Source organism: Nomascus leucogenys, chromosome 3, assembly GCF_006542625.1.
Source record: "Nomascus leucogenys isolate Asia chromosome 3, Asia_NLE_v1, whole genome shotgun sequence".
Taxonomy (NCBI): Eukaryota; Metazoa; Chordata; class Mammalia; order Primates; family Hylobatidae; genus Nomascus; species Nomascus leucogenys.
This window is the reverse complement of record NC_044383.1, coordinates 37,086,488-37,111,739: the sequence shown is the minus strand read 5'-3', so window position 1 is coordinate 37,111,739 and position 25,252 is coordinate 37,086,488. Positions and strand designations below refer to the sequence as shown.

Sequence of the window (25,252 nt, the reverse complement as noted above, 5' to 3'; positions counted from 1 at the left end):
ATGGCCACAAAAAAAGCTGAGCAACAGCATGGACATTTATTCCCATTTATCCCCTTTCCCATTTATCATACTGTTTCCAAAAGTTCTTTATTTTCTAGCTATTTCACACATTCTAGAGACTCTATCACATGGTGAAAACTATTACCTCTTCCTTTTAATAGATGATTATGATAGATCCATAAATAGTGGTTTTATCCCCACGTTACAGAAGCTTAGAGACCTTGGGGAACTAGATCAAGGTGGAAAGCATACATATGGTACAGCTAGAACTTAAGTCCAGTCTGTAGATACCCAAGTATGCAATCATAATAAGTAAACTGTGCTGTCTCCTAGGTGTCTCCTGGTTTCTCCAAGAATAGTCTGAGAAGTTTCCAAACAGGAATCATTCAGGCAACACCTTAACATGCCTACATCATGATCTTCCATCGAACCTAAGCTTTAAAAAATGCCAATTCTCAAGCCAGGCACAGTGGCATGTGCCTGTAGTCCCAGCTAGTTCAGAAGCTGAGTCTCTAAAAACAATAAATAAAATGAAAAAGCCAATTCTCAAAATGAATGAAAAACTGTGATATGAAATTCTGTGCTATACAGAATTACTAGAATTTCTATAAAAATAGAAATTAATAAGGTAATAAATTATGTTGTGGAGAAGAGTCAAAAGGACTGAAATCAGACGGGTTTATTTTGGTGTTTCTGATCAAACAACAGATAAAATTTCTTAATTTCCAATTACTGTATTTTTCTGATTTAGAGAAACTCAGATTTACTCATGATGTTCAAAGAATTTCAAAACTTACCACACATTATCCCCAAGGCTGTGCTAAATACCGCCATATATCCAAAGTAAAATGATGTTTGAAATAAGCCATACATCCTGAAATAAAACAAAATATATATAGGATATCCATTTTTACTTTCAACATAAGGCCTTAAATATTAGTATTTAAAGGACAAATTAGTTTCCTAAATAAAAGGTGAAAAAATGTCTCCACTTACTTTGTTTTGAAAAAATAGTAGTAAAAGGAATACATGTAAACATAGATTGCAGTTGATGCAGCAGAGAGAAAACTTGTCCATTGCCTGGTGGGGGGAGGGGGAGACAAGATAAATCTCTTTTGAATGAATGGCACTAAAACAAAGATTTTAAAGGAAAGAATTTAATAAAACATCCTTTAAAGTCCTTTAAAACATTTAAAAAACAAATGCATAGACATGGTATTTAAATTTATCAACAAGGAGAACATCTAAGAATCAGAAAGCTCAATCTTGAATTTTGTCAGATTCCCTATTACCAGTGACCATAAATACACCATTTCCTTTTTCAGATCTAAGTTTCCTTGTGTTTAGAATGGAGCAATGCTTCTCATAAAACTCTTTTCATACCAAGCACTTTGTAAAAAATATTTCTAACATAGTACTCCATTAATACATTAAAAATTTGATATTGTTTTTTCTCTAAAATATGTATCATTTTTATAACTGGAAAAAAATCTCTATGCTATTTTAAGTAACAACATTTCTATACAGCTGTTTACTCCACTTGATAGATTTCAAAGGAAATGTTATTTTAAAATATTATGGTTCCCCCAAATTTCTTTCTACAAATAGGTACTTACCACCTGTAATCTTCTGCATTTAGTAGAAAATATGTGCACACAATAGTCACACAGACAGTCACAATGCACAGGATAACCAGCACCAGCATCATGAAGCCATAGACATAATAGATCTTATATGCCCAGAAAGACGTGAAGATGAAATACCTAAGTAAATGCAATAAAGACACAGGTTTCCAGTCTTTATTCTTAAAGCTCACTCTGTTCTTCCTAAGTCTCACATTTTAGTTCTCATTTTTTTCTCACTTAATGACTTTCTTTCAAGTATCTTCCAATAGTTTCTCTTACCATGTCTTCATCAATTAAATCCACTAGAATTCTCTCAAAAAATATTTTCTTGGATAATCTTTGAAAAACAGATTCTTCAGTAGGGCATTCACCTCTACACAAACTGAATAAAACAGAAGCTTAAAGAACTATAATGTAGAAAAGAACAAATGAAAATAGCTAAAATATCCGTATTTGTATCTAAATTGTTTTGTAGATACAACACAATTCAAGCAATGTAGTTTGTATTTTATTAAATAGAAAAATAAGTTAGAGCAATAATGTATAAAATTAGGAAAAGCAGGCCTAAAGATTCACACTGTCTTCAGAGGACAGCAAGGGAAAAGGCTTTAAGATTTTTAATTAAGAAAAAAGATATTTCACTCTAATCCATCATCAAGTCATCATTAAATTACAACAGAGCCTTTCAGCCTCTTTTCTTTTTCTTGTTGCCCAGGCTGGAGGGCAGTGACACAATCTCAGCTCACTCAACCTCCACCTCCCAGGTTCAAGAGATTCTCCTGCCTCTGCCTCCTAAGTAGCTGGGATTACAGGCGCGCAAGACCACGCCCAGCTAATTTTTTGTATTTTAGTAGAGACGGGGTTTCATCATGTTGGCCAGGCTGGTCCCGAACTCCTGACCTCAGGTGATCCACTCACCTCGGCCTCCCCATCATTCATTCTTTCAAAAAATATTTACAGAGACCCTATCATGCATCAGGAAAGCAGTGAGAACAGAATAAAGACAACAAAGTCTCTACCCTCAAGAAGATTACTAGCTGGTTGGGAAACACCAGTAAAGATCATGATACACCGTGATATGTGCTACACGAATGCACATAAGGGCCATCTTCCCACTGTGGCTGAATGGGGCTTTACGGGGGGAGAAGGATCAGATAAGGAATGCAGAGGGTAAGGGGAGCTAGAAGAATGTTCCAGGTATGCCAGGCATGGTGACTCACGCCTGTAATCCTAGCACTTTGGGAGGCTGAGGCAGACAGATCACCTGAGGTCGGGAGTTCGAGACCAGCTTGACCAACATCGTGAAACCCCGTCTCTACTAAAAATACAAAATTAGCTGGGCGTGGTGGTGCATGCCTATAATCCCAGCTACTCAGGAGGCTAAGGCAGGATAATCGCTTGAACCCGGGAGGCGGAGGCTGCGGTGAGCCGAGATAGTGCCACTGCACTCCAGCCTGCGCAACAAGCAAAACTGTCTCAAAAAAAAAAAAGAATGTTCCAGGTACTGGAGCAGCAAAGGTGAGCAAATAAAGGGAATCCACTGCATTTTGAAAAACTAAAAGTAATTCACTATGGCTAACACTTTAAATGAAGGGGAAGGAACTAAGAAATGAAGTTGGAGAAGTGAACAGGGCCAGTTCTTATGTTATAAAGACCCTTAATGGCCATGTTATGGAGTTGGGACCTCATCTCAATTAAAATAAGAAGTGTTAAGCAAAGAAATGACATGACACCTTAAAAAGACCACTTTGGCTACCAAATGGGTAGGAGAATGGGTTTGAAGGTGGACAAAACAGAAGATAAGTTGAAGAAACAGCAGAGAAGTTATCTAGTGGAACACAGTGCCTGGAGAAGCACAAAGACATGTGGTTCAAAAGCACTGGGGACAGGGGCAGAAGGGAAAAAGAAGTCACAGGTCAAGTCTGGGTGAAGGCAAAAAGCATTGTCAGAATGGAACTAAAGAAGTTCCTGAACCGACTTTAATAAACCACGAGTTACAGAGACACACACTCCAACTCCTAAGGTACTAATGCCCATAGCATATGCAGAGCTGGTAAGTGACAACCAAGAGTTGGTCCATATCTATTTATGTCAGTTGTATCTGTTAGTACCATTAGACTAAACTGACTAAATTAAATGTTACATAAACCAATAAACATCAGCGTAAAAAGGATGTGTGGTTACTATAAAAATTATGTTGAATGCTTTGGAAAGATTTGATAAGGTGAGTCCCTTTAAAAAAGTTATAAAATTCGATGTGATTAAGACGGCTATACACTGGGGGACAAATGTACAAATCTAGAAGGATTCTGCACTTAGAATGCTTCAGATAGGATTTTGTTCTTGCTTCACTTTAAAAAGGCTGGAAAACACAGAATCTGTATTACGAATGTCAAAGGAAAAAAATGAAAAAAATTCCAATGAAAAAAAGACCATGGCTCTATATTAAAAAAAAAAAAAAACAGTGAAGGATGTACATTTACTTGTCTTAAAATAAAAGATTATGTATGTATCTTTTAAAATAATTATCTTACATGAGCCAACTTTTTCAGTTAACCAACTACCAAATCCAATTACGTCTGTTAAGGAGACTCCTACCATACGGGAGACAATCAGTAGTGGGGCATCTGGAAACATGTAAGGCTATTTAAGTTGTCACAATGACTGGTATTTAGTGGATATGAGCCAAGGGTGTATAGCTGCAATATCTGAGAAAGTCCCATATGGTGAACTTTCTTGCCTAAAATAACCAGAGCATTCCCAACAGGGGGCACAGGGACACAGACTAAGAAAAGGAAGGCTTTTTTATTTTGCAGTGGTGACAAAGGATGCAGATGTAAAGCACAGTAAGTGGCACAAGGTGGCATACCTCTTATCTCTAAATACATACACACTTCCTAGCACTCCTGCAAGCCTCTATGGAAGAAACCTAGGAAATGACTACGCATCAAAAGATGTCAGGGCCTAGACAGACTAGTAGGTAATGGTTTACCTAGTTCCCTAAATTCTCAGAAATATTTTTAAAATACAATAAAAACCAGGAATTCCTTAAATCATGCATATGATCAGAGGCTAGCCTACCATTCTTTAACACATAGTTTTGATTTCTAAGATTTCCTCTTAGGTGAGGGAGGTCTAGAATACAATATAAAAAGGTATAAACATCACTTGAATATTTAAGAACACAGCCAATAGCAACCTTTATATAGCCTATTAGACCCTTTTCTGGAACCATGGAATTAACAGACTATTAGATGTTCTTCCAACTGATGACTTTACATGTTCCCTAACTCCTAAATTGTCTTACTATAATCGAATCCCTCAAAACATAAATACATTATCAAAACTTACATTTCAATAAAGATTGAACCAAAAGGTAAAATTCCACCCAGGCAAACAATAACCGCAGGCTCCATGAACCTGGAAAATATTAAAATTAATAGTAAACTTCTAGTATGATTTCCATATTATATAAACACTGATAACAGAAAGCAGGTACTTGACACTTAAAAAATCATCTCTAAAGGATAGAAACAAACCAGTAAAATGAAAAGCCAAAACCCAAAGAGGCACAATACATAGGTGGGACTTCAAATTAGCCATAGCTTATAATCAATATTCTTTCTGCATTAAAGACTGAGACAGTATATGAAGAACACAAATTACTGACACTGGCAGAACTTGAAAAAGTCTCTAAGTGTTCCCTCTGGTTCTGCTAGACTCCCATAACTTCTTAGAACTCTACAGGCATTTATTCACAAAAAGCCAAAGGGAAAGAAACGAAGAGTCTAGAGACCTCCATTTGAAATAATGTTTCCCAAATTGTAGCCTTGCCATCTCTTTGCTCACTCTCTCCTTGGTTCTATAATTCGTTTTCCTACAAATTATACAATTAAGGTATTATGAGTTCTTATTTATAATGGCACCAAAGAAATAAAAAACAAAATTGAAACTTCATTCATTCATTCCACAAATATTTACTGACCGTAATTGGTAATTCCCCATCTGGATGCCTTCTCTTGTCTCTTATTTCTCTCCTGAAAGCACTGGCTCAAATGTTCTCCCTTTAAAACCTTTGCTGAGTCTCCCAGGAAAAGGTAGGTCCTTCTCCCATTCTTTCACTGCCTCTTGAAAATACCTCCACCACAGTATTTACCACGCTATACTGTAACTGTCCAATTCCAAATACATGTGTGTACATATATATAAAAAACCTCACTAGATTATAAACCCTGGCAGGCAGAAGCTATTCATCTAGGTATTTCCAGTGCCTAGCACAATACCTGGCACATAAAAGATCCTAAACTAATAACTATGAAATTAACAAACTAAAAAACTGAGAAGAAAATTGTAAAATTTGAGAGCTGAAAAAAAAAACTTAAAATCATTTAATGTAGTCTTCTTTCCTTACTTTACAGGAAGCCAAGACTCACAGGTTAAAAGTGATCTGCCCAAGGTGACACAGTCAATGAGAGGCAGATCTAGTATTCAGATTTAGGTTCCCAGGATTATACTCCCCAAAACAGGGGCACACACAAGCCTTCCTATACCTAATTGCAGTGCATCTCCGGTGAGGAAGCTCTCACCAGACCTCTCCTTCACTGGCCCTAGTGACTCAGAGGAACTTTTGTGACTTCTGACTATGCTTTTCCTTTAAACTTACCCTTCCCAGTAAGGATACTGATGGGTCCTAACATAATGATTTACAAAAAAATAATTACTTTAAAAAATAAACTACAGGCCAGGCGCAGTGGCTCACACCTGTAATCCCAGCACTTTGGGAGGCCGAGGTGGGCAGATCATGAGGTTAGGAGATCGAGACCATACTGGCTAACACGGTAAAATCCCATCTCTACTAAAAATACAAAAAATTAGCCAGGCGTGGTGGCAGGCACCTGTAGTCCCAGCTACTCGGGAGGCTGAGGTGGGAGAATGGCGTGAATCCAGGAGGTGGAGCATGCAGTGAGTTGAGATCACGCCACTGCACTCCAGCCTGGGCCACAGAGTGAGACCCCATCTCAAAAAAATAAATAAATAAAATAATAAACTACAAAAATTCTAACCAAAGTCTCTCATAAGCACCAATCTAAGGAAAGAAAAGAATATGGCCAATTCAAACTATAGGGGCTATTTTATTCATCCTCCATTTCTATAAATGTCTACATGCCTCCATGTCTAGAAAGGACAGAGCAAAATTATCACCTATTTGTATAAGCACCTGAATATGCTGTATTTATAATCTGGTAAAATATCTAGTTATTTTACCAGATTATAAAATAATCTGGTTATTATAAAAATGTAGAGTCTACTTACTATACAACTGTTCCTATAAATAGGGAATGTAATAAATGTACACTAAATTGTACAGTACTAAAATATCTGGAAAGATAGTAAATATTTCAGGTTCTGCATGTGATAGCATCTCTGACATTACTGATCTGCCAGCTCTGATGCTGTACTATAAAAGCAGCCACAGAGAATACGTAAACAAATGGGCATGGCTGAGTTCCAACAAAACTTTATAGATAAAAACAGGCAGCAGGCCAGATTTGGCCTGCAGGATTAGTAAAACCGCAGCTTTAGTTCACACCCACCTCTACAGCATAGGAAAGTATTTGACTTAACTGTAATTGGCACGATACTCAGAAAGTGGAATAAGGGTATAATTTATTATTACTCTTAACAACGTAGGTTAAAGGAAATAGTAAAATGAACTTCTTAGGCTCAAACTTAAGATTGTCATTCTCATAAATACATACCAATTCTAAAGTTACATGTATACAACAGCCTTAAGAACTTATATATTGTGTGAAACAATCGCATAAGATTTAGCATTCTCTTTACCATTTTTTCTCCGGTATAGGACGAGGCACAGCATTGACACGACAAGGAAAGTTGGGCTGACCTGACAGATTTCGGCCAAGTATTGTACCAACAAGATTTAGAGGAAGAATAACAAAAAAACAGATGCAACAAACGGCCACCTGTAAATTAAATAAAAATGTGTGATTACTCAGAGAACAATAACATTAATATAAACAAATAAGAGACACAATTTAAACACAATTTGATCACAAAAGAAAATGTTTAAGTTCAATATGAGCTAAAATTGTGCAAGAAGTACACTAATGAAAACAAAAAGGTGTGCTTTAAAATATTAGAACTAAACTGAATACAAGTTGAACTAGTTCTTATCCAATTTGGTTTTCCATTCTTTACTATTCTCCACACTATCTCTGCCACAATCCCTTTTTCTCCTCTTTCACTCTCAGCTGTCATGCTTTTTTAATATATTTATCCATTGTCTTTCATTATTATAACCAACTTATCTGGCTATGTTTTTTGAACCCATAATAGGCACTAAGAGCTTTATATGTGTCATTTCCTTATTTTACAGATGAAGGAAAGGAGACTCAGAGAAGGATAAGTAACTTCCCATAATTGCATAGTTAGTGGAGAGCCAGACCAAAATTTCAACTCAGATCTGCCAGCCTCAAAGCCCACACTCTTTTCTATTCTACACTACCTTGGAATCCTAATAGAAGCAGATCGCTATCTATGTGTCACTAGTAAAATAGTACAAATATTTTTCTGCCCATTAGTAGTGCAAAGCCTAAAATTATAGAGAAGACCATACGGAGATTCTAGAACCAAAGTGGCCAATTAGAAACATATTTATTTTTGTGACTTTTTTTCTTTATAAAATCAGCTCTTTTCGGCCAACCATCTAATTAAGATCATTTCACTCTGAACTTCTGTAAAATGGAGTAGAATTGAATCACCTCTAAGATCTCTTTAAATTATACATTTTAGGTTATAATAAATAGAAAGTAAAAGTGAGAGAAAAACTGAATGAAACATGTGAAGACACTGATTGAGAGAAATGAAGAGGTATAGGGTAGGAAATCCACAGTGACTGCACAAGAAGGAAAGATCTCTTTGAACCAATATTAGTCAAAATTCTTCATTAGATCCTTTTGTGTGTGTATATGTGTTTTTAAACAAGCCAAGGGGTATTGTCATCTCCTTTTCAGATAAAACATAAATATGTGAGAGTTACAGAGCTCCATAATACCATTTTAAACATCAGACTCAGGAACTCAATTTATCTGTGTTTCGGTTTAGGCCTAGGCCTATGAATAATATGAATTTATTATGCTCATATTAAAATACGTGAAATGTGAAAAATAAGCAGGTGTTTTTAAGATAGTTTAAGTATTATGTTATGAACTATACATGTCGTAAATATGGGGAGTGATAAATTCCATTTCAATTTTTGCTTTTACTTTCTTAATAACTACAAGACTCATAAACCTTACTACATTGTAATAAAGACCTATATATTTTCCCCTTAGTTTACCAGAACTCTAATTTCAAATAAGAATTAAAGAGAAAATGAAGAAAACATTCCTATGTTGAATTACATGGTCTAGAAGAATGATTTTCAAACTGTTCCAAAGAACCCTTAGGTCCTACTGAAGAGCTTCTGGGATTCCACAAGCATTTGATTTGAATATCCTTTTGAAAATAGTTTCTTTTTAAAATACTTTCAACTGTAATAAGATATATACAGATCAAAGGAGTTCTATACCAAATATCAGTACACTGGAGAGATCACAGCCAGGTTAACTCATTTTCAAGCAAATCTCAGAATAAAGTTTCTCCTGCTTATCTCTGTGTATATACTGAACTGAATGAATTTTGTCACTGATTAGGAAGGCTTGTAATGCTATATTGGTCTTTTATTCTATCTCCTTCGCCTCATCCCAATTAAGGCCTGCACATATTTGTTCACTAAAAATTGTATAAGCAAAAGTACTACTACAGCACAATGTGTGTGACAGGCAATTGAGTGACAGCTGAAGTGAGGGCACCTCTTGGCTTCTGTGCACGTAACAGTGAATAAAGGAACCTATAGTCTCAAAAAGACATTATCAATTGCTTAGCATTTATCAATATTTTCCCTTTTGTTGTCCAACTTTTTAATATATGATAAAAAATGTGAGTAGTTTGTTAGAAATGGTGATTAAGCTGTGAAACCAGTTCCCTACTCCTTTATGTTCAAGTTCTGGATGAAGTTACTTGAAAAATACTACAAGATTGCAAGGCAAGCTGTTAAAAAAAAAAAAAAAATTCACATGGAATGAACTCATTTGTGAAGTAAGAATTTTTCTCAATACTGATAACTAAATACATTGGGTGCTGAAGATAAGTAATAGCTTACTTTATTCATACCCCTTGATATTAGATTTGTATTCATCACAACTTTATTGCTCTTATTAAATTTAGAGTGTTAAAAATACTTAATTTGCAAAATATACTAATAAAATCATCTCTGTATCTGTTTTCCATCTGGGCTTCCACATTATTTTGGAATGAAATTTAGCAGCTAAGAGGGTCTAATATATTGGTGAAAACCCTGGAACTCAAATTAATGTGGGTCTCTCCTCTATTCCCCTAGTCACTGTTCAGAGGAGAGTGAAAGCAGGCAGTGGGGAAAAGAAAGATTTACTCCATTTTCAGGGCCTCCCTTATCTACAACAATAACAAGTTAGAATCAAGTACTGCCTATTGGTGCTTAATACCCCAAAGATCTACATACTGATCACATCTCAATCTCAGACAAGAATTTGGCTATTACTTATTCTATCTTTGCTTCCAGACTGGCCTACAGGCCAATATCTCTCAAACTTAGATGTAAAAACAAATTTTAGCAAATGTAATCCAACAATATATAAAACAAATAATATATCATGACAAAGTGAAGTTCATCAAATGAATGCAAGACTGATTAAAGATTAGAAAATTAATGCTTTCACCATATTATGAGAATTAAAAAAGAAAAATCACAGGTCATCTCAAAAGATGCAGAAAATGCTGTTCTAAGATCGAACACCCATTCAAAATTTAAAAAAAAAATCTTGCAGCAAACTACAAATAGAAAGGAACTTTAACAAGCTGATGAAGGGCAGCTACAAAAAAAATAGCTATTATTTTAATTAACGGCATAAGACTAAATGCCTTCCTGCCAAGATTGGGAACAAAGAAAGGATGTCTGCTCTTGACACTTCTATTCAACATTATACTGCAAGTTTTAGCCGGTGCAATCAGACAACAAAAAGAAATAACAGACATACAGATCAAAAAAGAGAAGTGAAACTTTAAATAATTTGATAATCTATTTTTTTAAATAACACTATGTACCCACAAAAATTAAAAATAAAAAATTTTTTATCTATGTAAAAAACTAAAGTAAAGCAACTAGAACTAATAAGTGAATTTAGCAGGGTTGTAGGATACAAACCCAATATCCCAAAAACTGTTTTCCTACATGTAGTCAACACTCAAAAATAGGGTGTAAACTGTTCTAGTCCACTTACAAGTGGATGTTCTTCTGCGTCTGCCACCCCTGAGACAGCATCCCTGAGACACCCCTCCTTCTTATTCCTCAGCCTACTCAATGTGAAGATGACGAAAATGAAAATCTTTATTATGATCCACATCTACTTAAAGAATAGCAAATACATTTTTCTCTTCCTTATGATTTTCTCTTTTTAAGAGACAGGGTCTCACTATATTATCCAGGCTGAAATGCAGTGGCTATTCACAGGCACGATCATAGAGCACTACAGCCTCAACTCCTGGGCTTAAGTGATCCTTCTGCCTCAGCCTCCTGAATAACTGGGATTACAGGCACAAACCGCACACCCAGCTAACCTTATGATTTTCTTAATAACATTTTCTTTTCCCTAGCTTACTTTATTGTAAGAATGCAGTATATAATACGTATAAAATACAAAATACGTGTTCATCAGTGAGGCTTCCAGTCAACAGTAGGCTTATTCGTAGTTAAGGTTTTGGGGAGATTTTCAGTTGTACGGGCAGGAGGTAGGGGTCAGCACCCCAACCCTCATATTGTTCAAAAGTCAACTGTACTCTCATGTGCCACATAACAATTTTTTTTTTGGTCAATGATGGACCACGTATCTGATGTTGGTCCCGTAAGATTATAAGACTGTATTTTTACTATACCTTTTCTATGTTTACATACACAAACACCACTGTGTTACAATTGCCTACGGTATTCAGTACAATAATATGCTGTACGGGTCTGTAGCCTTGTAAGATTAGGCTATAACATATAGCCTAGGTGTGTAGGAGGCTATACCATCTAGGTTTGTGTAAGTACACTCTGAGATGTTCACACAATGAAAAAATTGTGTAACAACTCATTTCACAGAACATATCCCTGGCATTAACTGATGCATGACTGTAATAGCAATAAACGATCAGAATTTGAAATTTAAAAATGGCCGGGCATGGTGGCTCATGCCTGTAATCCCAGGACTTTGGGAGGCCAAGGCAGGCGGATCACCTAAGGTCAGGAGTTCAAGGCGAGCCTGGCCAACATGGTGAAAGCCTAGCTCTATAAAAATACAAAAATTAGCTGGGCGTGGTGATGCACACCTGTAATCCTAGCTACTGGGGAGGCTGAGGTAGGAGAATCGCTTGAACCCGGGAGGTGGAGGTTGCAGTGAGCCAAGATTGCACCAATGCACTCCAGCCTGGGCAACAGAGAGAGACTCCGCCTCAAAAAAAAAAAAACAAAACAGAAATTTAAAAAATATCATTCACCAACAGAATAATATGAAATACTTGAGAATAAATTCAACAAAAGATGGACAAAACCTGAACACTAAAATCTGCGAAACGTTGCTGAGAAAAATTAAAGATATCTAAATAAGTTGAGAGATATACTCTGCTCATTAATCAAAAGACTCAATAATGTTAAGATGTCAATTCTTCACAAATTGTGCTACAGATTCAATGTAATCACAATCAAAACCCCAGAAGACTTTTTATAGAAACTGAGAAGCTGCTTCTAAACTTTATATGGAAATGCAAAGAATATTAGAAAAGCCAAAACAACTTTGAAAAAGAATTGATTTCAGGACTTATAAAGCTATAGTAATCAAGACAATGTGGTATTAGCATTAAAAACAAGACAAACTGAAATAGAACAAATCCAAATGAAACAAGAGAAAATCCAGCAATAAAAATCCACACATACATGGTGGACTGGTTATCAACAACAAAGGTGCTAAGGCAACTCAACAGAGAAAGGATAATCTTTTCAACAAATGGTGCTGGAACAACTGAACAGTCATATATAAAACAAAACAAAACCCCTCTGACCCTTAACTCACACTATATACAAAATTGGCCAAAAATGAATCCTAGACCTAAACTTAAGTGATAAAAGTATAAAATTTCTAGAAGACAACATATAAGGAAAGCTTAGTGATGTTTGGTTTGGCAAAAGACTTCTTAAATGGAATAGAAAAAGCTCAAAGCATAAAAGAAAAAATATACCAATAAATTAGACTTTAAAATTAGTAACTTTGCCCTTCAAAAAATACTCTTTAGATTATGAAAAGACAACCCACAAAATAGGAGTATATACTTACAAAATACATATAAGACAAAGGACTTGTATTTACAATATATAAGGAACTCTTATCACTCAATAAGAAGACAATCTATTAAAATGGGCAAAAGATCTGAACATTCATTAAAGAAAATACACAGATGGCAAAAAAGCAAATAAAAAGATCTTCAACATGATTAGTCATTAGGAAATGCTAATTAAAACCGAAAGACACCACTATATACTCATTAGAATAGCTAAAATTAAAAAGACTGACTATATCAGGTGCTGACAGTGATGTGGAACAACTAGAATTTTCACAGAATGCTGATAGAAATGTAAAATGTCAAAACTATTTTGGAAAAGTTTAGCAGTTTCTTGAAAACTTAAACTATCATATGACCCAGCCATTCCACTCCAGTTATTTATCCAAGAGAAACGAAAACATAAGTCCATAGAAAGACTTGCACATAAATACAGTAACTTGATTTGCAATAGCAAAAAACTAGTAAATTACTGGGTAAATGGATAAATTATGGTAAAACCATGCAATTGAAACTATTGGGCAATACAAAGAACAAACTATTCATAAATGCAATATGAGGCCGGGTGTGGTGGCTCGTGCCTGTAATCCCAGCACTTTGGGAGGCCAAGATGGGTGGATCACCTGAGGTCAGGAGTTCAAGACCTGCCTGGCCAACATACTGAAACTCTGTTTCTACTAAAAATACAAAAATTAGCCAAGCATGGTAGCACTTGCCTGTAGTCCTAGCTACTAGGGAGGCTGAGGCAGGAGGATTGCTTGAACCCTAGGGGCAGAGGTTGCAGTAAGCTGAGACCGCATCTCTGTACTCCAGCCTGGGCTACAGAGCAAGACCCAGTCTCAAAAAAAAATTTTAAAAATGCAACATCAATGAATCTCAAAATAATTGTCATGAGTGAAACAAAAAAGAATATATACTGTATAAGCTACCATTTAAAGGAAATTCGGTAATGCAAATTACACTATGATAAGACAGAGCAGGCTGGTGGTTACCTAAGAATAGGGGAGAGAAAAAAGAAGAAAAGAAAGGATGAACTATAAAGGTATACAACAAAACTTCTGGATGTGACAAACGTCTTTATCTTGAGTGCGGTAATGGTTTCATAAGTGTGTGTGTGTACATATATTAAAATTCATCAAACTGTACACTTTAAATTTATGCAACTTATCATACGTTAATTTTACCTCAGTACATCAGGAAAAACACACAAACAAAAAAGGGCAAAAACCATACCCACTGCTCTCAGAATTAAGCTAGGATTTCTTTTGACAGACAGGAAGAAAAGAAAAATGGCCAAAAAAAAAAAAAGAACAAAAAAACCCATCATCACCACCACCAGCACAACAACAAAGAAAACTAACTATGGGAGAGTCTTGGTTTTCTGTTCTGTAAAATAGGAATAACCACATTAGCTCTGCCTATCTCTTTGGGTTCTTCTGAAAACCAGACAAGATAATGTGTGTGAAAATGCTTTGTAAACTACAAAGTGATACACAAATGTATTATTATTGATCCTTATTATAATTCATCTTCTTAGATTTGGCACATCATTTCAGTGAGGTGAGATCTTTTTAGATGCTGCCTTCATTATTTCAAATTACTAGTTCATTATTTTATATTACTAGTTTCTTCCCTAGTCTCACATCCCTTTTCAATTGAATCAGCAGACCACCATGTCTCTAAGTTATTAATAATCTTTTGAATAGGTCAGAGTCAAGAATATCTGTCACCTTCTACTAAAGGATAGCATGTACATACTATAGCTAATACTTCAATACTCTTACAAGGTAGAACCCACTTTCTTCCTTTCCCTCCTGGAAAAGTAAATTTGCCTGTCCAGTTTTACAGCACCTCTGCTCTCATACAGTTATTCAAACATTACTTAATATGATCTCTCAGTATCTCTAAAAGATCATTTTTATGAGCAACAACACTTTCAGCTAAGGCAGCTGGGTACTCCTGTACAATCAACTGCCTTGCGTATCTTAGGCTTCACTTCCCTCTTACCAGGGAATCTTTCCTCTTACTTTTTTTGTTTACGGGTTATATTTTATTTGATGAAAAATAAAGAGGAAGAATGGGATGGAGCCATTCTTTTTTTTTTACTTTGTTATATCACTGATCCCACATAACGAGCCTGTGATCTTGATATCTTTATAAAATCCTTTTGCTTGCTTTAGCATTTGTGAACAGCTCACCTTAGATGATGAAGTTTTTCTAACATTAGTTTTATAGATCTTTCTTTTTTTTTTTTTTTTTTGAGATGGAGTCTCACTCTTGTTGCCCAAGCTGGAGTGCAGTTGCACGATCTCAGCTCACTGCAACCTCTGCCTCCCGGGTTCAGGCAATTCTCCTGCCTCAGCCTCCCGAGTAGCTGGGATTATAAGTGCCCACCACCACACCTGGCTAATTTTTGTATTTTTAGTTGAGACGGGGTTTCACCACATTGGCCATGGTGATCTCAGATGATCCACCCGCCTCAGCCTCCCGAAGTGCTGGGATTACAGGCATGAGCCACTGTGCCCAGCCAGGTTTATAAATCTTTCTAGAAAAGAAAGGTGATTAGTTCCCATGCTAGCCTGCCTCTGTGAGTTTTAAAACTCTGTAATTTGGTGCTTTGTCCTTTGGAATCCTACAATAAGATCAAAACTTAGGATCTGAGATTTACAGCCCATGAAAGAAAGACTTCATGTCTAAAACCCTTTTCCAGAACATCTTGGCAAATCCTTTCTCATTCCCAAGGAACTCTTACAGGACCAAAACCTTTGGGTAGAACACCTAAATCATTCTTGGACAAATTCCCAAAATAAAAAGTTTTAGCTTTCCAGAATCAATCTAATTTTTTTTTTTTTTTTTTTTTGAGACAGAGTCTCACTCTGCCACCCAGGCTGCAGTGCAGTGGCATGATCTCGGCTCACTGCAACCTCTACCTCCTGGGTTCAAGTGATCAAGTGATTCTCCTGCCTCAGCCTCCCGAGTAGCTGGGATTACACGCCTGCGCTACCATGCCCAGCTAAATTTTGCATTTTCAGTAGAGATAGGGTTTCACCATGTTGGCCAGGCTGATCTCAAACTCCTGACCTCAAGTGATCCACCTGCCTCAGCCTCCCGTGCCGGAATTACAGGCGTGAGCCATCGTGCCCAGCCAGATGTGGAAACTTTCATAGAACAGAGAATTAGAGTGAAGATAACCCAGAAAAAGGCCTCAATAGCCAAGAGATCAAAGGAATGGGGGACAGAAAGAGATAAGGCCTGGGGAAGAGCACTTAGGAGGATCTGAAGACTCTGATTCTCAAATTAGGGTATTCAGTTAGTAGGGGTACCTGGCTTCTCAGATACATGGTACCTATGCTCTGGGAGTCTTTTGGCTCACAGATCCATCCCCAGATCCCAGGAACTGGAATCAGGTGAACACTACAGATTGGGTTTAAAGCAGGACAGACTAATTAGCTTGAAAGAAAGCCCTGAGCATTAAAATTTTTTAAATCCCCAAGTGATTCTAGTGTGTGCCCAGGGTTGAGAATCACTGAGTTTATGAGAATATGTAACCATTTCCTTCAGAATGTCAAGAAGTCAAACAACGAAAACCACAAACTTAAGTAGTTCAAGTACTTAATGAAGAGCTGGGTGAAACATTCACCTCAAGTTCTTCAAGTTCATGTTCTAAACAAGTTTTCATACTCTTAAATGGAGAAAAGGAGACAGTAAAGCACACACCTGATTAAAACATGAGGCCAGGGGAATGCCCCTCCCCCGGTATTCCTTCATGAGACTAATGCAAATTAAGAACATAATATTGTAGGAGCCTGCCAAGTATGAACAGTTAGTCTTTTATTCACTAAAGATCAATTTTATAAACCACCTCTGGCTCAGCACAGACTTTAAATATTATATTCTAATAATTTGTAATTATTAAATTATCTAAAAGCAAATTACACTGAATATTAACATTTAAAACTCCATTTACGAATTGGCAAAAATTTACAATTTTAGCGAGACAAAACAACTTTGAAATACCATTTTTACCAATATCAAATACAAAACTTTCTGAGAAAAATTTTAACAGAATCAGAATTTTAATTTTTAAAGCACTATGAAAATAATCAATTCAGCAGATGATCTTTGAGAAGTAACTTGACTCACTCTATGTACTTTCTGATGGCCTGGAACTACTACAAAGCAAATTCTTTTCCTGTCTGGTGTAATTAATTACCTTTCCCTTTTCTAACCATTATCACTTACTTTGGCTTGAAAAAAAAATTTCCATTCTGAAACAAGTTTCAAAATATTCCTAACTAAAAGGTATTAAAGATTTAATAAAAATGTATAATATTCAATGTGTTTTTGAAAAAAATTGGACTATAAAACAAAGTCACCTGGAATTTTTGGGAAACTATTTGTTAACTCCCATATAATAGAAAGAAAACCCAAACAAGATTAAAACAGATATTGTGGGCTCTAATGGCAGTTCTACCATTAACTGCCTGTACGATTGTGACTAAGTTATTGAGCCTCTGTTAAAAGCAGTAACCACCCTGCAACTTGCATTGGCATATATATGTATGAACATGTATGCACAAGCGTACATTAGGCCTTCACTCTAGTCTAGGCCTAAAATTCTGTTTCTAGTAAAAAGGTAATACCAAGAAGAATTGGGAGACCGTGGGTTAACTCATTTTATGTTTTCTGGTTTTAATATATTTAAGTAATTCAAAGAATTTCCAAGCCTGTGATTACAGGTAAGATATGCAAACACATTTTAACATCTATAGCAACGTATATTATTTACAAAAATGCTTACTGAGATTCTTTTTTTTTTGAGACAGAGTCTGGCTCTGTTGCCCAGGCTGGAGTGCAGTGGCGTGATCCCGGCTCACTGCAACCTCCACCTCCCGGGTTCACGCCATTCTCCTGCCTCAGCCTCTCAAGTAGCTGAGACCACAGGTGCCCGCCACCACACCTGGCTAATTTTTTTTTTTTGTATTTTTAGTAGAGACAGGGTTTCACCATGTTGGCCAGGATGGTCTCAATCTCCTGACCTCGTGATCCACCCACCTCAGCCTACCAAAGTGCTGGGATTAAAGGTGTGAGCCACTGCGCCTGGCCAATGCTTAGTGAGTTTCTAAGAAAAGTATGTTAATACAAAAAAATGTGTCATGGAAAAGCTTTACTTTCTACCACTGCACTCACCTATCACCTTAAAACACCCATGTTTTGTGATTGTCATTATTCTTTCTCTAAGATATATTCACCAGTTCTTCCCATCTCTGATAAAAAGCTATAGTGCTCTCTTTTAAAGTCAGCCTTTCACTTTACTGGCTTACAGAATCAAGAAAAAATAAAAAGCCAACTATAGGTTTAAACTTAACCAAAATTTTATGGAGGCTAACAACAGTAGTATTCTCCTCATCTAACTTTCCACGACTGAGTACGAACTGACTGAAACTATCAAAACATCTAATAAGACGTATTTTGGAGGGACAGTAGGTCTCAGTTAAAATCTGTATACTTTTTCAGTTTAAAAGTAAGATTCAAGCAACTCACCATTGTTCCAAAAGGAATGGCTCTTGAAGCATGGTAATAAATGGCTATGAAATTGATGAAGAAGGCAGTGCCACACACCATAGCTGGGATAAGGAATGCACCAATAAACATCTGCTTTATCCATCTCCTTCCTGAAAAGAAAGGAAACTATGAAGGTTTAATATAATTATTTAGTACCAAATTATTTGTTTGAAATTTTAATATAAAGATCATGAAATTTAACATCTTAATAATTGTTTCAAAACAATAGCTAACAAATACCACAGCTTTTCAAGTACATATAGTGAAATCACAGCTTCTGAAGTGGGTGCACTGGAAAAGAGCAATGACCTGTAATAAAATATTCTGACGTTTTGTCTTGACTCTGCCACTGAACTGCTGTGAACTTTCATAAGCCACTCTATCTCTCTAGGCTACAAGTTGGCCTAGAAAGGGGTTTTTATTATTGGTTTAAAATAAACTGATCAAAAAAAAGAGAAAGGGGTTTTAAAACTATTCCTTGGAGTTCTGGAACTTCTTGGCATGCCCATGAAGTCACTGGTGAAGAAAAATCCCAGGTCCCCTTACCCCTGCTTCAACCAGAACAATTACATTTTCAACAGTTTTACACATTGGAGTTTCATGTAAGTTTTCATTTGAAAAGCAGGTTACACTGCTTTAAAAAGAAGAAAAAAGTCTAAAAACCAGTGAGTTTTAAAAAAAAGAACATCAAAAGAAACTCACTTGTGATTTTTCAGCACCCTAAGACAGGGCAAAAAAAATTTAAACATGAAATAAAAAATAAAAAACCCTGAGTTAGCCTCTAAGTTTGTCCTTAGCTCTAAAATTATAGTTATAAATATGTATTTAAGAGCATTTCTATGTTTGAAAAGAAAAAAAACCAATGTGTTTCATAAGCTCTCTCTCAGCAATGAGAACTACAGATTTATAAGTTTTACTATTTCTCTGTACCTCTGTGTATTGCCAAAATTCTATACATTGAGCTATTATTGAAATAATCAAGGGAACAAACTTTTTAACTATGTAATAAAAAAATCTTCAGTTGTGCTCATATAGACCAGAAGAGCAACAGACAGCTGTCTAATACAGCAGATGGTAAAGCTCGCAGAAAATATCTTCAAACAGCTTAGAAACACTGAATCACTATCAAAATTCAACTCCACAATCATAAGCAACAGGGACCCAAACAGAAAATACCATAGAAAAATAAGCAAAACCCTAATTTTTGTTTTCTGCTATATAGAGTTCTTTTAAAACAACTGTTACAGAATTATTAGCTAAAATCGTAACGTTCCTCCAGAAAAACTCCTTAATTCTGAGTTTTCTCTCCTGTTTCATTTCTTTTCCGGTTAAGTTTCAAGAACCTCTCCTTTCTAACTGATACCCAGCATTGTAACAACACAAAAAGGTGGTGATTAATTAAAGCATTACTTCTATTTAATTCTAACACTTTCTTGCATTTTCTTTTTCTGCACTTTCCACTATCTTCTCAGATTCAGACATGTATCAACAAAACTGTGGCCGGGCGTGCTGGCTCATGCCTGTAATCCCAGCACTTTGGGAAGCTGAGACGAGCAGATCACCTGAGGTCAGGAGTTCAAGACCAGCCTGGCCAACATGGTGAAACTCCGTCTCTACTAAAAATAAAAAATTGGCCGGGCATGGTGACACGCGCCTGTAATCCTATCTATTGAGCAGGCTGAGGCAGGACAATCGCTTGAACCCAGGAGGTGGAGGTTGCAGTGAGCTGAGATCGTGCCATTGCACTCCAGACTGGGAGACAAGAGCGAAACTCCATCTCAAAATCAATCATCAATCAATCAATCTCCTCATCCAACTCTATTTCTCCCTTTCCTTTTAACAGTCAAAAAGAATCCTGTACACATTCCGCTGGGTGCAATCAGTAGCCCAAGTATCTGCATTGTTGTGTTTTCTACTGCTCTTCAAACCCTTGAAGTCTCTGGCTAAGGTCCTGGATACCACTGGCTTCAAACTAGATCTACAGCATTATAGTGCACTGAGGACAGTGTGAAGACCTTGAGCTTCACTGTAGTTCAAATCCTGAGATAAGTCTGAAAAATTCTTGATCCTCTGGGTTGACTTCTACATTGACCTGGTTTTTGAGGCTTGATCGGACAAAATATCAGGACACTATCAGATCTCCTCAGGACACTACCAATCAGAACATAATCTTTAGATTACATTTTGTAAGACCTGATATTCCTAGACCCGAGCCTGAACTCTGTCAGCTTTCAAGAATAAGTGTAGTAAAGGAAAGTTGGGCTGGGTGTTCTTAACTTGCAGTCAGACTAAAAACAAATTTATGTCCAACTTTAAATAAATTTCCTGTTTTAAATAAACCTGTTTCTGCTGTGGAGACTATTTTGAGAGTCATAAACTAAAATTTTAGCCTAATTAATTTCCAGGTCAAATTCAAAGTAGAAGTTGCCTCATGTGTCCTTATTTCCTTAGGATGTAGTCCTATATGATAGGACTCATTTCCCATACCTGCGAGTCGAATTTAGAGACTGAACATCTACCTAAAATAGTCAGGAACCCATAGTGACACTCCCTCAGTCAATCCAAATAATTATCTATACTGAACGCACAGGTCACATTAAGTCTAGGAAGATTAATAAAAAAGCAATGGTAAACCAAGATATAATCCTACACTCCGATTTCCTATAACCTATAAGTGTGCCCAGTCTACTAAAAGAAGGCAGGATCCCCTAATGCTGACACTGCTTAAGATGGGCTGTGGAAAATCACAACTCCATCCTTGGAAATATAATTTTAAGGTATTTCAACAACACTTCATTCATAAACTAAAATGCAAATCTACCAATTTTTCTACTTTTCTGACCTCAGACTACTGCAGGGAATACAAGGCATTTCTGAATGCCACTGCAGAAAAAAACACCAAGGAGCAGTATCCTTGTATTATCATGTTATTAGTTCCATTAATTTCAGGTAATAGTAGTAAAGGAGCAACAGGATATTTAAGACAAAGTGCTCTTAGCAAGAGACTGTGACAGTGACAAAGAATAGCAGAAATCTTTGCGAAGGGTCCTTTGATAAAACTAACAGTCAACAGAAATACATAACTTTCCTTCCTATTCTCTTTCCATTGTCCAGAAACTTTACCCACAGACCATTACACATGCCTTTATATTCATCTATAAAGCTTTTTTTCTGTGTGGATGCATCACATGGAGCACATCTAGAGCCAGGCACCTCAAAGCAAATAGTATCAATAACTTAAATGCACTCTCCTACATGTTCCAAAGGGCAAATCACATGGTGCACAAAGGAGATTATCTACTAATTATTCATAATTTTAGGAAATAAAACGCGAGAATTCCACAAAAGCAAGATAGAACACACAATAGGTTTGATAGAAATTATGTGAAATGAGATAACAAAGAATTTTACAATGGCTGTTCTGCACATTTTAAATTCCAAATATCTCACAGTTGGCCAGGCACTTTGCGAGGCCAAATCACTTGAGGTCAGGAGTTCCACAGCAGCCTGGCTAACATGGTGAAATCTCGTCTCTACTAAAAATACAAATTAGCTGGGTGTGGTGGCACACACCTGTAATTCCAAGCTACTCAGGAGGCTGAGACATGAGAATCACTTGAACCCAGGAGGTGGAGATTGCAGTGAGCAGATTGCACCACTGCACTCCAGCCTGGGTGATGGAGTGAGACTCTCTCAAAACCAACAAAAAAATCTCATAGTAAAATATTAGCATCTATAATTAACAACATGAAGTGAGAATTCGTAAGTTACCTCCTTGTCTAGCATACAGACTTCCTCCAAAATAACCATTCACTGGAGATGTAGCAGCATAGACAAATATGGCTGTACTGAGCATTGATCCCCTCCTAAAAAGGCAAAAAAAAAAAATTAAAACCAACAATTTAAAGAAAACATCATACAGTCTATTATATTAGCATTAGTTTAATTTCAAAGATAACTTTAACAGAAACACAAAAATACCACAACCTGGACTACAAATAAAACTCAAAAGATTCTCTATAGTGAATGATTTTGTAGTTAAAACTGCATTTATATGATACCTGGCTGATCCTAATTTTTTTATCCTGCAGTTAAATGTTATGATATATTCTAAGCAAGTATTTCACATTTATTTGGCAAAAATACTAGAAGGTGACACTAAAACTGTTTTGTGACCCTGTAAACCAATCCCATAATATGGAACAAGATGTTCATCTGTTAAGAAAAATGACTGGAATAGTTTGTTTCATAACTTGATTCAATTGCTTATGATTCTTGCCTGCAAACAGAAATAAAATACTAGTATAATCTATATTAAATACTATTATTTTAGATGGACTAACACTGAGACTTTCTCTGTTTCCCTCATGCTGCTGAAAATGATTTTTAGGCCAGGCACAGTGGCTCACACCTGTAATCCCAGCACTTTGGAAAGCCAAGGTAGGCAGATCACGTGAGGTCAGGAGTTTGAAACCAGCCTGGCCAACATGGCAAAACCCTGCCTCTACTAAAAATACACAAATTAGCCATGTGTGGTGGCAGGTGCCTGTAATTCCAACTACTCGAGAGGCTGAGGCAGGAGAACTACTTGAACCTGGGAGGCAGAGGCAGCAGTGAGCTGAGAACGCATCACTGCACTCCAGCCTGGATGACAAAGCAAGACTCCATTTCAAAAAAAAAAAGTAAAAATGTAAAAATTAAAATCAGACATACGATTTTTAAAAAGTCTATAGGTCCTTCACTTCTTTGTTCACAAATATTCTATGGGCATTCCCTCCTCATGTACCTCAAATAAACCATTTTTATCTACGTTGAAAAATCTGCTGAGGGAGGCAACAGTCCTCCTTACTCATCTCTCCAAGATGGGATGTGGGAAACATCTGAAGAGGTATTTAGCCTACACCTGCCACAGTCTTACCACTCTCCACTGAAAAGTTTCAGAGTAGCAGCAGCAGCACTAACAAGCTTACTCCTCACCTTCTCAAACTCTATGCCTTCTCAATATCACACTATAACAGGCACCCACATTGATACTGATCCTCTACTTTATACCCCCAAAATATTTTTCCTCTGATTGCTATAGTGACCACAGAGGCAAAGTAATTTTTACGTTACATTATCTGCTCTTTATCCTTTAGAATCATTCCTATTCAAGTGATTTATCCCAATTTTGTGTGCAAATTTTTCATTTTCTCACCACTTCATATTATTATTTTCTCTATTCTCATTTCCATAACATAGAAAATTAAGAAAAGAGTTCTGGAATAAGATTGCCTAGGTTCCAATCCCAGCTCACTAACACTCTTTACTAATAAAGGGTGCTCATTGATCTCAGATCATTTCTCTGAGCTTTAGTTTCCTGGTCTGTAGAATGGAAATAGAATAGTTCCTTCATAGGGTTGATGTGAAGATTAAGGGATCAAATGTGCATGAAACACCTAAAGTGAAACCTCAATAAGTTGGCCACTTTTATATAATAATAAATCCTTAATGCTTTAGTACTTACATAAGTAATGAATTATATTCACTTCAAATAAACACAACACAGAACAACCACTTACAGTAATTATAGGCTAAAATAACAATGCATGACTTGCCTGCTAATATACATTAGTGAGTGGTTTCTTATTTATAAAAGTTGAAGGTCTTTAAGTAGAAGAGCTTCTGCATTTAAAAAAAAAAAAAATGAGTTGCCAAATTGTAACACTAACATTTTGAAAAGGAAGTGGCAAAAACTTGGATTCTAGAAGAGATTATCTTCTAGTGGCTCATAAGACTGTGACAGTACAGCCAGTGTCAATTTGATAGTGATTAACTTAATCCAGTGTTTAATGTAAAGCACGACTTCTTGGTAGATTTGAAATGTTTTCTTATATTTAGGGTCCAGCTTATCTGGAATACATTACGCCCGAAAATATGAACTACTCACCAGAACTCTGAAGTTTAGATTTGGGTTATTTTAAAGCTCATGTGGTAAATGAATTAGAAAGGTTATATTAAAGAAATACAACCAACACTACAGAGAAATAGCTTTGTTGGTTAATACATATTCACTTCAGTTCAACAAGCATTGACTGAATACCTTCCACATGCAAAGCTCCTTATGTAGGTACTTTGAGAATTCAAAGGTAGTTATGACCTGATCCTTACTCTCAAGGAACTTACTATCTAGCAGAGGAAACAAATATTTAGTATACAGTTAAATATTTAATATGCAACTAAAGAGCCATTCTTTCAGCAAGGATTTATTGCTTGCCCATCAAATGCCAGGCATATAGAGGAAAGAGTGCATTATGAACTAAAACAGAGGTATGAAATATAACTAGAGAAAAGTGTCATTCTGAAGGAGGACTTCATAAGGCCGCACCTGAAATGCCTGAATTATAATCGCTACCACCCAGGCACCAGAGTGTGTTTGCTTCATAGAGGTTGTGGCTTTCTGAGCACTGAATAAGGACCTGAGATCTCCTGTGAATGTATAACTTTTTCACATAATTCAAAGACCTCAAATTAAGAATTTCTTACAAATGGTTTTGTTTGCAAAGAAAGAATTACCAAAACTCATGTCAAGATAGGATGCATACTGACCT

The 25,252-nt window shown here is 36.3% G+C and overlaps 1 protein-coding gene across 1 annotated transcript in view; it reads right to left on the bottom strand.

The window, feature by feature from the left end:
- Window positions 1–25,252, bottom strand: part of TM9SF3 (transmembrane 9 superfamily member 3) — a 67,004-nt gene that overhangs the window by 5,723 nt on the left and 36,029 nt on the right. Inside the window, exons 8-14 of the mRNA XM_030809063.1 lie at window positions 22,434–22,528; window positions 18,642–18,772; window positions 7,470–7,609; window positions 4,977–5,045; window positions 1,617–1,763; window positions 997–1,080; window positions 798–874 (exon numbers count right to left, since the gene is read on the bottom strand). Coding sequence (XP_030664923.1) covers window positions 798–874; window positions 997–1,080; window positions 1,617–1,763; window positions 4,977–5,045; window positions 7,470–7,609; window positions 18,642–18,772; window positions 22,434–22,528 — 743 coding nt within the window. The remainder of the gene's footprint in view (window positions 1–797; window positions 875–996; window positions 1,081–1,616; window positions 1,764–4,976; window positions 5,046–7,469; window positions 7,610–18,641; window positions 18,773–22,433; window positions 22,529–25,252) is intronic.